Below are 12,907 nucleotides of genomic sequence, written 5' to 3' on the forward strand. Positions count from 1 at the left end.
CCAAGTTAACTGTTGCGGACAAGGCCAGCCCTGAAATTTGGAGTATAATATGATCTTAGAAATTCGAAGGATGAATTCCATCCCTTTTATCGCTGCTGAAATTTGATAAGGATTTGGAGCACAGCTCATTCTGACTCCTGGTATATAATAAATGATTACAACCTTATGTCATTAATAGTCATAACTTATTTTTAAAAAAACAGTGGTTTTGATTTTTACCTTGAAGTTGCCCATTAAAATCAGAATGTTATTAAAATATATTTTACCAAAAAATATCCTTGCCAATATACTTTTTTTACAACTTTTTTTTATTGTATAGTATAGCATATATACAAAGCAAAGAAATAAAAAAGCAATAGTTTTCAAAGCACTCTTCAACAAGAGGTTACAGGACAGATCCCAGAGTTTGTCATGTACCATGACAATCCTCTCATATTTTTCCTTCTACCTGCTCCAGAATATAGGAGGCCAGAGGGCTTAAATACTTTTTTTATCATTACAATAAACTTTTTTCCCTTTTTTTTGTGAAAAATATATACAAAAAAGCTATAAATTTCCAAGCACAGCACCATAATTAGTTGTAAAACATATTTCAGACTTTGACATGGGTTACAATTTCACAATTTTAGGTTTTTACTTCTAGCTCCTCTAAAATACTGGAACTAACAGAGATACCAATTTAATGATTCAGCATTCATATTCATTTGTTAAGTCCTGTCTTCTATGAATAATTCCACTATCACCTTTGATCTTTCTCTACATTTCTTTAGGGGTGTTTGGCTATGGCAATTCTAAATTTTTGATATTGGAAGGGTCTGTCAGTAATATGGGGCAGGGAGATGGAACTATCTGATGTTCTGGAGAGGCTGGGCTAGGTGTCAGGATGTATCTGGACCAGGGACCCTCTGGAGGTTGTAGGTTTCTGGCAAGTTACTCTAGTGGCTGGAACCTTTGGAATCTTATATATTGCCCTAGGTGTTCTTTAGGATTGGCTGGAACCGTCGTGATTGAGGGTTGGCAGGTTATGATAGGTAGCAAGGTCTACCTGAAGCTTCTGTAAGAGCAACCTCCAGAGTAAGTTCTTGACTCTTTGAACTCTCTCTGCTACTGATACTTTATTAATTACACTTCTTTTCCCCCTTTCATTCAGGATGAAATTGTTGATCCCATGGTGCCAGGTCTGAATTCATCCCTGGGAGTCATCTCCCCTGTCACCAGGGAGACTTTCACCTCTCGATGTCATGTCCCACGTAGGGGACAATGATTTCACTTGCAGAGTTGGGCTTAGAGAGACTGAGGCCACATCTGAGCAACAACAGAGGCCCCCCAGAAGTAGCTCTTAGGCATGCCTATAGGTAGTCTAAGCTTCTCCACTATCTACAGAAGCTTCATAAGAGTAAGCCTCTGATCAAGGGCACGGCTTATTGATTTGGGTGTCCCTAATGTTTGACACAGTATCAGGGATTCCCTCATGGTAAGGTTTAATAGTTCCATATTCTGTCTCCCCTCCCTCAGGGGAATTTGCCAATACTTTTTGAACATCTTCTTAATATACTCTAGGATGTTTCCAGGCATTATAACAACCGATGCAGGATTAAAGGACCTCTTTCTTGTTCTGTGCTTCCTGTGTTTCAGTTGTTCATGTGAGCTATACAGAGAGGTTGAATTAGATTATGCACTATAGTAAATTTCAGTTCCAGATCAAATAAACCTTTCTTCCATTGGTCTCAACAAGTATGTGTGGTTCTAAGATAGAGACACTGTCTTCCTCACCCCTTTGTTCTGAATTTCTTTAACCCCATCCTGTTCAGCTTTGTTATTGTCTCTAAATATCAGGTTACACATATAAAACAGCCTCTCAGAATCCAGAAAGCCAATGTACTTTTAATAGATGGAAACTGTACATGTCCTTGTGAAAGTCTGTCTCACCTAAACAAATTCTAATGGAGCAGCTGTAGCTGTGTTGGATAATCACGGGGCAGGGTGTGGTTCCTTGTCTCTACAAAGTTGTCTTTCTTGACCTTAAGAGGGCTTTTGCTGGAAAGGTGGTAGAGAAAAGGAGTTTCATAGTCAGATGTATCAAAAGATGATGGTGCCTATTAATGAAAAAATCTGATATTCCGTCAACAAAACCTCTGGGTGTATTTTCTTTTGAGATGTGCTTTCAGAGGCACTCCCACTCCCCCTTTCCCCCAAATAAGTTCCTCAGGTAAATAGTTTCCTAAGAAGGCTGTCTCCCTTCTAATATCAAAAATCCAATCAGTAATTTTTAATCTTTGTGCAATGCCTGGCATCTAGCTGCCCCAGGAATGTAGGTTGAATTGGATAACACTTTAAATTATGTTTAAGTACTTCAAAAGCGTTGTCCTGTTTGGGTTTTATGACATCCTTCAGAGGTCACCTGAGTCCATGTTACTACTCCGATTTTATAGGTGAAGAAGCTGAGATTTACAACGAGCGAGTGCAGTGGCTTTAATTTAGTAAACGTTTATTGAGTAGGCACTGTAATGAAAAAGAGCCACTGGCTGTTGCCCTTGAGGAGTTTACCACCAGGTCAGTTAGGATTTTATTGACTATCTATGAACATTCTCTCCAGGGGGGAAAACAGTGCTCATATGTGTAAACATACAAACCTTTGCATCTAGAATTACAGGGTGTCTCAGACAAAGTCTGAGAATCCCAGGAGAATAATCTCTGATTTAACAATTATTTGTCAGCAAGCCCTTGAATTAAGTTACTTGCTTAGGAGCCAAACAGCTTAACTACCAAGAAGCAAAGAGAACCTCATGCCTTTTCTTCCTCTGTTTTTTTCCCCAGCAACTCAGGCTGATTTTGAAATGATGAGCAACAAACGTAATAATAGGAAAACACTTTGTAAATAGAAAGTTGTTTTACAAGTGTGGATGCAAACTAACCTTCCCAGGTCACACTTTTTTTTAAAAATATTTTTCTTAATCCTTAACAAACATTCTTAACATGCAAACATTCCATACACACATGGTGTGTTAGTCAGTGGCTCACAATATCATCGTATAGTTGTGTATTCATCACCATGATCATTTTTTTAAACATTTGCATCTTTCCAGCAAAAGAAAGAAAAAAAAGAAAAAACTCACCTACATACCATACCTTTAATCCCTCCCTCACATTGACCATTAGTATTTCAATCTACTCAATTTCTTTTAACCTTTGTTTCCCTTTGTTTATTTTTATTCATATTTTTTTACTCATCTGTCCATTTTATCATCTGTAGATAAAAGGACCATCAGACATAAGGTTTTCACAATCACAGAGTCCATTGCGAAAGCTGTATCATTATACAATCATCTTCAAGAAACATGGCTACTGGAACACAGCTTTACATTTTCAGGCAGGTCCCTCCAGCCTCTCCATTACATCTTGACTAAGAAGGTGATATCTATTTAATGCGTAAAAATAACCTCCAAAATAACCTCTTGACTCTGTTTGGAATCTCTCAGCCATTGACATTTTATTTTGTCTCATTTCTCCCTTTCCCCTTTTGGTCGAGAAGGTTTTCTCACTTCCTTGATGCTGAGTCCCAGCTCATCCCAGGATTTCTGTCCCACGTTGCCAGGGAGGTCTACCCCCCTAGGAGTCATGTCCTAGGAGGTGGTGGTGGGGTGTGGGCAGTGAGTTCACTGGTCTCCAGGGCATGCATTTTTAGATGTGGCTTATGTTCATGTATCAGGGAACTTGCTGGAACCCTATTACACCGTAAGTTGCTGGCTGTTTGGTTTAATCTGATTATTTACAAAAATATGTCAATCCTCACTGGTGCTTATGTTAAATACTGATATCACTGAAACGAATGCTGTGCCTGTGGCATCTATTTTTGCGAATGCTTTCTACATATGGGTTGGGTTGTGAGAGCTGGTTTAATTCTAATTGCAGAAATATCAGGGGGATTTATATCTCTTCTCCTGAGATAGTTGGAAAGAAGAAATTTAAGTACTTAATGTCAGAAACTGCACATTTTGATTTTTGCTCTACGTAGAATAGAACGATGTTGATTCAAAGAGACTCATGAATATGCAGATTGGTACTACTAGTTTCTCTTTAATGTATTGCATTATGATGGGTGGGGGTAGTATTAGAAATGGGTATATGTGAGGCTGTAGAAAACTTCTAATTTCTAGAGCAGAGGAAAAAGAAAAAACCCATGAACATTTCCACTGTGGATGTTAATTTAAAAATAAATCAATAATGCCTCCCGTTTGTTGCATTCCAGCATTAAAAAAGAGACATGGAGAAGGCTTGCCTGTTTTTATTCAGCAAATAGCAATTTTGCAGACCCTTACAAGTTCCCATATGTTAGTGAAAAACATTTTCCAAAAAATTGGCAGCATTGTACCTTGTAGCGAATGCCAGTTTCTTTCTTGGGCCAATTCAACAGAGAAGAGAGGGTGAAAAAAATGCCCCGTTTTAGTGGCTGAATTACACTGACAAGCTTCCACATTGCCCCTCCTCTTATTAATATTCTTTTTGATGTGTGCTTGTAAAACAGAGGATTGGCTGTTAATCTCCAGGATCTCAAGGGCTTTTGGCAGTGGCCCATAATTGATGTGTTCACATGGCTGTTGTCTGACTACTGATTAGACAGCAGTGTTATCTAGCAGCTAAATCAGTGTTGCTTATAAATCACACTTGATAAACTGCAGTTTCATTTCTTCAAAGAGTCCGTACATGTCTGCATACTTTGATAGAACTGCCAGAGGCATTTCGTGAGTCTATGACAGCTTAGATTAGGTTTATTTTTCATTTCTGTTTGACAAAATATTAGACTTTGTAACGCCTGTGGAGGAGAATTTTTTTTGTTCCTCTAACAAGCCATTTGGAGAATGAAAGGCAGAGAAAGATAACCTGCTCACAATGGGAGGAGGTACAGGTTGGCAGGGCAGGTTGCGTTTTTGCCTTTGCCGCCCACCACTCCACCGTGAAGTGTCTTGGGGCCAGAAGAACCTGGGTGGGGGGGGGTGTCCCAGAATGTGGGTCTGTGCTGAGGTCGCCTAGAACTGCGAGACTGCCGTGACTGTTCAGTCATAGTTAGGAGATGAACCCATGGCATCAAGGCATGACTTCTGTTTATAGAAGGGCAAGAGAAAGCAAGAAGGTTTTGCAAGAGGAAGGTAACAGCTGCAGAAGTCCTCTCTGTGGTCCTCCTCCACTGCTCCTGATAGGACACTTTGCTGGCCGTGGACACACCCATTAGCCTGGAACTGCTGCCTGAGGAAATCAGCCTGCATGTTGCATGCACACAATGGGCCTTGGCTGGGAATCTGCCTGAGTTTGGACCTTTATTCTGCCGAAACTCCTGTGGCCTTGAGCTAACTCCCCATCTAAAACTATTTTTTTTCAGGGAGTCCTAAATAATTTCCAAGGTCATTTTGTCTCTATCAGTCTGATTTTGCTTATCCTTGGGCTGTGTTGCTCCAAGCCCCTGAAAGCTTTTTTGCTAACGTTAGCAAATTATTTTAAAATTAGCTAATGAGAGCTTTTTTTTTCTTAGCATTAGCTAATTTTAGAAATTTGAAAAATTTTAGCTCAAATATTAGAATTCAAAGAAGTGGTTGTCAGAATTATTTGTAGTGTTCTTAAAGTAATAGAGCTTTTATTGTTGTTTTGTTTTAAACTGGGTTTTAAAAAATCAAGTTGCTTTTTAAGAGAAGTTTATATAGATTTAAGATGTGTCCAAGGTTACATATTTGATCAACATATATGTCTTCTCTTCAGGATAAAATTATGTTTTGTGGCACTGTATGGGAATGGGATGTTTTGTTAGTAAACTATTATAGTTAAAAGAGTTATTAGAGCTCTAGAACACAAGAATGCTAGAGAATGCACTTACCACTAAAACTGGCTAAAAACAAAACAAAACAGACATCACGTAAAATCAGAGTGCGTCAGAGTTCTTACTGAAGACATTTAGAATCGTTGCTTAAAACGAATACTTGATAGGTTCATTCTTTATGTAATAGATATTTTACATATGTAAAGCCACTTATTTTCTCCAGTTTAGTTTCTCACTTGTGTCCTCCATTCTAAATGCCAACTTTGTTCCTTAACTGCCTAAGAGTTGCCTTTGACGCAAGCACTCCTTTTCCTCTAGTAAGTTTTAGGGTCATAATGAAAACAAGCACCATAGTCAAAAAATAAATGTTTTTGATAAGTATTAACAAATGAACAAAAATACTTAGCTGCTTATCTTAAAATGGTCTGTGGTTGAGGACTTTTTTTTTTTTATTAAAACAATTTAAATGTAAGTTGTTTTGGTTATTGTTATTAGATTTTAATGCACTGGAAAAATATCCACGATTAACTTAGAGAAGATAGTCTTTCAGTGATTTAAATGGATGCTTCATTTAGTTTGGGTACATAAAGCAACTCCATTAGCTTTTCTAATGTAGCTGTAAAATATGAAAAGAATTGCATTTAGAGGAACTGAGTATGGATTGATTATATAACATATGTATGTATATATGAGTTCTGGATGATAATAATAAAGATAAAAATTGGAATATTAAAATTTTTACACCACCTATAAATAGTATTTTCTTTAAAAAAGTAAAATATATAACTAGAAGTTTTATGAAGTAGATTACAAATATGGCAAAAATAAGTAGGTATTTAATTTTAAAAAGATGCTGGTTCTTCTTGACTGATTTAAATCATGATTCAAATCAGCTTGATTTAAATTTAGCTTTGTCTAATGCTATAACTGTTCGCAGGTGTTTCTCAACTAACTGAAACTTGTAACATTACGGAGAGTATGATAGAAATAAATATTCCAGTATAATTATGGGAAGCTCCCACAGGGTACTTACAGTTTAATATTGTAATATATATAGAATATGTCACTCATCATCTGCTTTTCTTTGACTACATCATATACAATTTCTTATTAATTGGTTAAGAAATCTTGGACAGGTCATAGTATCCGTATAAAAGTTGTGGTCACATGTTTCTTTTGGAGCTCATCTTTTATGGTGCTGTGTGTTATTTGAATAGGTGTATGACTGGGTGGATTGTCCCCAAAATTAGCCTTAACATTTGTTAGTTATCTAGAAATCTGTTTTGAAATGAGACATACCTTATATATATGATGTTTTTATATATGTAAAATGATCTGGAAATCTGTATGCTAACATAGTGTGATCCTGTGTCTCATCCCTCTGTGACTTTAAAGCATAAACTGTATTAGCGACTGTGTCAGCAGAAATGAATAACATTCTTCTTTTGGGGCCATTTTCACAGAGTTTATTTAATACTTGACATGTGCCCCTGTGAAATAGGTGGGATAAGCATTGGTAAGTTGAGTTTTTGGATGCTGGCGCTGGAAGAGCCTATGCTCATTCTTAAGCTAGGGTTCCTTCCAGGACACCAGCTTTTAGAAGACGGAAAATAATTGTTTCCCCCACCCCCAAGTAAAATCTTATTATCTGTACAATTATAAATAAGTGTACATTTTCAGTTATAAGTCCATCCCCCAGTTATTTTGAACTTTTTTGTTAAAAAATCCCCTCTGGTTTTCAGAGACCATGGTAGCATGTTTTAGTTTTAGTATGTTGGGTTAAGCCACGGGAAAAATTAAACAAGCCTTGCAAACATGACTGTTGAGGTTGGTGGAAACTGGGTGCAGGGGACAAGAGTCACAGCTGACATTACTATATGACGGGGATTATAAGGGCTTTCTGTGGATTCTCTCATTTAATATGTTTATTACATCACATGACAAGTACAGGATACTATGATCCTCACTTTAGAGATGAGGAAACTGGCGTAGAAAGGTTGTGTGAATCGTTCAAGATTCTATCGCTAGCAAGAAAAGGATCTGAGAGTCAGACACGGAGTCTATCAGGCTGTATTACCCAAGCTCGCAGTCGTTCGTGGGACACCTGACATGTGACATTCTGCTGTATGGGAAGTGGCTTTGCTTGGTCATAGGTGCCCCGACTGGACTTTTGGATGAAAACATGTCTGGATTCCTGGGAACGCTGGGTTCACTTCTGGTCACCCAACAACATGCTTGAGAATTGCGTTGTGGGTGAAATAAGAATATTCTCATCTTCAAGGATTTAAATGTTACCAAACCACACTGCAGTTACATCGAAGGCTTAAATGCCCCCTTGTCCTTTAGGAATAATGAGGTGTAATTTATTGACTTATTTTAATCACTTGTATGAGAGCTCTGTGAAGGCAGAGATACTGTTGTTTATTAACCTGGTGCCTAGCACAGCGGCTGCCATCATCAAACGAAGTTCGATTAGTATTTCCCGAATCTTTTAAGTTCGATTGCTTCAGTTACCGGATCCTTGTGTTTTTTTTCCCCCGGGTCATGACTGCTGGGTTTTATTAGGGGAGCTAAAGGTAGTGGGCACAGTAAACTTTGTTCTTATTCCCTACACTTCTCTCCCTACCCTCTGTCTTCTTTTTCCCCTCACTTTCTGCTCTTTTTCAAAGTACGCCTGGCCTCCTACCTCCACTCTCCCTACCAAAATGAAGTCCAAGAGGGAACCTAAATGACTTACTGAAAATACAAGCATTTCCTGTTAACCAAGGATCAGCAAGCTTTTTTTTTTTTTGTTAAGGACTGATGGTAAATATTTTAGGATTTGCCTACCAAGAGGTAAAATCAAGGATATCATATAGGTACTTCGAAAATGAGAGAAAATTTCCAGGTTTTTTAATTGATGAAAATTTAAATCTAATGGGTCATAATTTAGTAAATTTTTGTTGTACAGATCTGCTAGTGAGAAAAATGGCATTTTTTTAAAGGGGGGGTTGATAGTTCACTTAATCGGGGCTCAAAGTTTAGTGTCTATCATCAACTCGCTCATCAGAAAAGCTCCTCTGTAGTTTGAGCATGTGGGCTGTACAAAGCTGGCGGTGGGCCGGATTTGGACCACACCTCCGAGCCTGCTGACCTCAGAGCTAGACTGGGGGTTAGGAGAAGCCCAGAGCCGGGTAGGCTGCCCTTGGCAGTTCCCCCTGCTCGGAGACGGGAGAGCGGAGGTGCTCGCGCTGCGGGGCGGAAAGGAACGTAGTTCAGTGCGGGGACATCTACAGGTGCGCGGGTGGGACCAGCGAGGGGAAGGAGAGCTTGTCTGAGGTCCGCTCGTCGGACATGCTGGGAGGGAGTTCGCAGGGACGAATTCGAGTTTCTTGCTGGTGTCTCGGGCATGAAGACCTCCTCTTCTTCTTGGGCCACCGGCACACCTGGGGGAGATGCGCCGCGGCCATGACGCCGAGCTGCCATCACGGTGCCTGGATGCAAACCTCGGGAGGTTCCGGGGCCCTGGAACTGCGGCGTCCTCGGCACAGTTCGAGTGGGACTGCAAGGACTCGGCAGCTGGTGAACCATGGCCGGCAGGGGGTGGGAAAGGGACCCGCCGGTGCGCTCCGAGCTCAGAGCCCCTCTGTCCTTTCGTTTGTCTCTCCCGGTGGGCTGCGACCCGACCAGCCCTTCGGCCCCTTCTCTCCTTCTCCCGCACCCTGTCGCCCCTGTCATCCCTGCGCCAGCGTCCTCTCCGGTGGCTTCTCCCTAGTCTGGACCCTTCTCTTCCGCTCCAGACACCCTTGCTCAGCTGCCCAGTAGACGTGGCCCCACAGATGCCTTCTGCCCTTTCTCCCCACCTCAGGGACTGCGGCCTAGCCGCTGCCTGACCAGAAGCTTGGGACGCGGAGCTGAGTCCTTCCTGAGCCGGCCTCCCCTGCCCTCCCCACCACAGCCGCCATCTTCCCTGGACTTCCGCCCTGGCTCCCACCAGTCTTCCCTCCTCCCATACCGGCCCCTCTGCCCTGTTCTCGCCACAGCTTCTGGTGTGGCGTTTCCAAAGCAGAAAGAAAAACCCGACGCTTCCATGCCCTTAGGTGAACGCACTCCATGCTGTCTCAGTCGAACATCGCCACAGTGAGCCCCACCCCCAGTCCGCCTTGGCTGGAGCTGCCGGCACCCGCCTCGGGTTGGTGTCGCTGACGGATGATGCCTCCACAGTGGCTCAGCTCTACCGGCAGCTCCGGGCTCTTGGAGAGGCCGGGTCCTCGGCGTCCTTAACGCCCACCCCCGCACGGCCCGCGCCGTCCCGTGCTGCTCCCACAATGCCCTGGGCTTCACTGACCGCCAGGCACTGCCCTCGCGCCGCCCCCGCGGTGCTCCCACAATGCCCTGGGCTTCACTGACCGCTTCGGCGCTGCCCTCGTGCCGCCCCGCGCCGCTCCCACAATGCCCTGGGCTTCACTGACGGCTTCGGCGCTGCCCTCGTGCCGCCCCGCACAGCTCCCACAATGCCCTGGGCTTCACTGACCGCCAGGCACTGCCCTCGCGCCGCCCCCGCGGTGCTCCCACAATGCTCTGGGCTTAACTGACGGCTTCGGCGCTGCCCTCGTGCCGCCCCGCACAGCTCCCACAATGCCCTGGGCTTCACTGACCGCCTCGGCACTGCCCTCGCGCCTCTTCCACAATGCTCTGGGCTTAACTGACCGCCTCGGTGCTGCCTTCGCGGTGCTCCCACAATGCCCTGGGCTTAACTGACCGCCCCAGCGCTGCCCTCGTGCCGCCCCCGCGGTGCCCCCACAATGCTCTGGGCTTAACTGACCGCCTCGGTGTTGCCCCCGCGGTGCCCCCACAATGCCCTGGGCTTAACTGACCGCCCCAGCGCTGCCCTCGCGCCGCCCCCGCGGTGCTCCCACAATGCCCTGGGCTTAACTGACCGCTTCGGCACTGCCCTCGCGCCGCCCCCGCGGTGCCCCCACAATGCCCTGGGCTTCACTGACCGCCCCGGCGCTGCCCGGCGGCCGCTGCTGGTCGCCTGCCTGCCTCGGGCCCGTGGGGCCGGCCCCTGCAGCCATGCCGGGCCGTAGCAGGATCCTGGCGAAGCTTTCTTGGACGAGGGGATGGCTTCCCCAGCTGTGAGGCGGTTTTCAGCAGCGGCCTTAGGAAGGGGAAGGGGAGGGGAGGGGTCACAGCATGGTCCCGTGTCACACAGACCAGGCCCCGGACGCAGCGCTTGTTTCCGGATCTCTGCACAGGACGCTGAAATGACAGTCTTCCATCCTGTGCAGTAGCTTTCCTTCATTTTTATCCAAAAGTGGAATGCTTAGCATTATTATTTTTTTAAATAACTTTACGGAAGTACCAATGTAGTAATGTCGCTTTTAAAGTTCATAAATTTGACAAAATGCAAAGGGACCCCTCTCTCCCTGTTTGTTTTTGTGTGGATACAATTCCTGAAGGGATGCAGAAGAAACTGAACTCTAAGGGAGGCTCTCGGGAGAGGGACCTCATTCTGGCTTTCAAAATCTGTTCTGTTCTCGGGAGGGAAAATAGAATTCTGGATGGGGCTCTGCGGGAACAAACTTTTGAAAAGTTTGGGATTGTGCTTTAGAACTTGGCAGAGGGCGTGGCACACCTCCCAGGCAGCGCAGAGGGTTTTGACGAGATCATTTCCCTTAGGACTTGTTCCTCAGTTTCAAAAAAAATGAGAGCGAAACCCTATCCCAGCCTTTCTGTAGAGCTGTGAATGTGAATACCTTGAAGTGCCCTTAAAAATCGATATTTTGGTGACCATAACTTTATGTTTTCGTTTCTCTCTTTAAAGCATGAGTCCATCTCTGTGATAAACTAGAGAAAGCTTGACACTGAGGTGTTTATTGGGCTTTGCTATGAAATAAAAAATTCAGGACTTTCATTCATTTATTGAAACTGATCAGTTTTTTTGATCAGTATTCAGGAGGTAGGGAGGGAGGAGGGTTAAGAGATCCATGCGGAGCCTCATTAGAAATATGATGAGTTTAGGTGAACAGATTTTGCAGGGAGAAGAGCAAATGGCACCAAAGTGGTACCCTGGGTGTGCAGTAAAAATCTTTCCCCTCTGTGGCTGACCTGTCTTTTTTTTTGAAAAACAGGATTTTGACTGTTCCCTAGGCACCAGGCATCTTAGTTTCCTACACAGTATGACACAGGTACTTCCTTTGTTACTTAAGTTGTTACAGCCTGCATGTATTGTGTTCATAATGCAAGTGTCTGAAAGTTTCCTTAAGAATGCTTTTTTTAGGTTGCTGCAAGTGATGTCTCTGTAATATAAGGGGGAAAAAGAACTGCTGTTGGTTGAGAGGAATGGAAATACCATGATTTTTCCCGAACACAATCTCTTTCCTTCCCCCTCTTCTTGCTCCCTTTTTAAATCATGTCTGTGTCCGAAAGAGTGACGGTGAGAGACTGCCAACGTTTCTCATACCCCACCAGGAGAAATGAAGGGGTTATTCAAAGACAGGCAGAATATTTGTGGCCAACATCTACTAAAATTCATGCATTATTCAGGTGGTTTTGAAATTGATTTGTGCGCTAATGTAGGTGCACCCCATGTTAGGGTAGAATCCAGTGTTAAAAATCCAGAGTTTTACTACAGGGCTTTTCTTTTAAAGTCTCTCACTGTTAAGGGTTTGGGGAAAAGATTTAATTGCTAGAAATGGGATTTGTACAAAGGGACTCAGGAGAAGGCTAATCCAAGAAGACAGGCTTTAAAAAATGCCTTTCCTATTGTCTCCTTCCGAGGTGATTTATTTTTGTATTTTAAATGACTTTGGAATAGGCAGGAGGAGAGGAAATCAGCGAATGCTTAGGAACAAGATATGAAAACACCGATCATTTACTGCTGCTATTTAAAGCACACCAAACTCTCTGAGCAGTAAAAGATGTCAGCAGCACTTTCAAAACAGCTTAAGTGTCTGTGATTCAGCAGGAGGATAGGTTGTTTTCAAAGAACACAGTTGAGGCTAAGCATGTGACAACTGATGTGGTATGGTGGAGTCTTAAAGGCCACCATCCCAGGGCCCCTTCCCTTCCCCTGGAGGCACTTTTGCTGTGGATCTCTAGGCAGCTGAGGGTGGA

General features: G+C 43.4%; 1 protein-coding gene across 8 annotated transcripts in view; it reads left to right on the forward strand.

Annotated features, from left to right (window-relative positions):
* Window positions 1-12,907, forward strand: part of ZNF608 (zinc finger protein 608) — a 113,107-nt gene that overhangs the window by 29,583 nt on the left and 70,617 nt on the right. Inside the window, exons 1-2 of one of the 8 annotated variants that reach the window (XM_077138785.1) lie at window positions 10,763-11,073; window positions 11,923-11,979. The exons of 5 other annotated variants lie outside the window; for them this stretch is intronic. In XM_077138785.1, coding sequence (XP_076994900.1) covers window positions 10,912-11,073; window positions 11,923-11,979 — 219 coding nt within the window. In that variant the 5' untranslated portion in view covers window positions 10,763-10,911. Of the gene's footprint in view, window positions 1-10,762; window positions 11,079-11,922; window positions 11,980-12,907 lie in introns of those variants that run through there. 2 more of the 8 variants (XM_077138786.1, XM_077138788.1) reach the window with 2 other exon arrangements.

The sequence above is a fragment of the Tamandua tetradactyla genome, chromosome 21 (assembly GCF_023851605.1).
Source record: "Tamandua tetradactyla isolate mTamTet1 chromosome 21, mTamTet1.pri, whole genome shotgun sequence".
Lineage (NCBI taxonomy): Eukaryota > Metazoa > Chordata > Mammalia > Pilosa > Myrmecophagidae > Tamandua > Tamandua tetradactyla.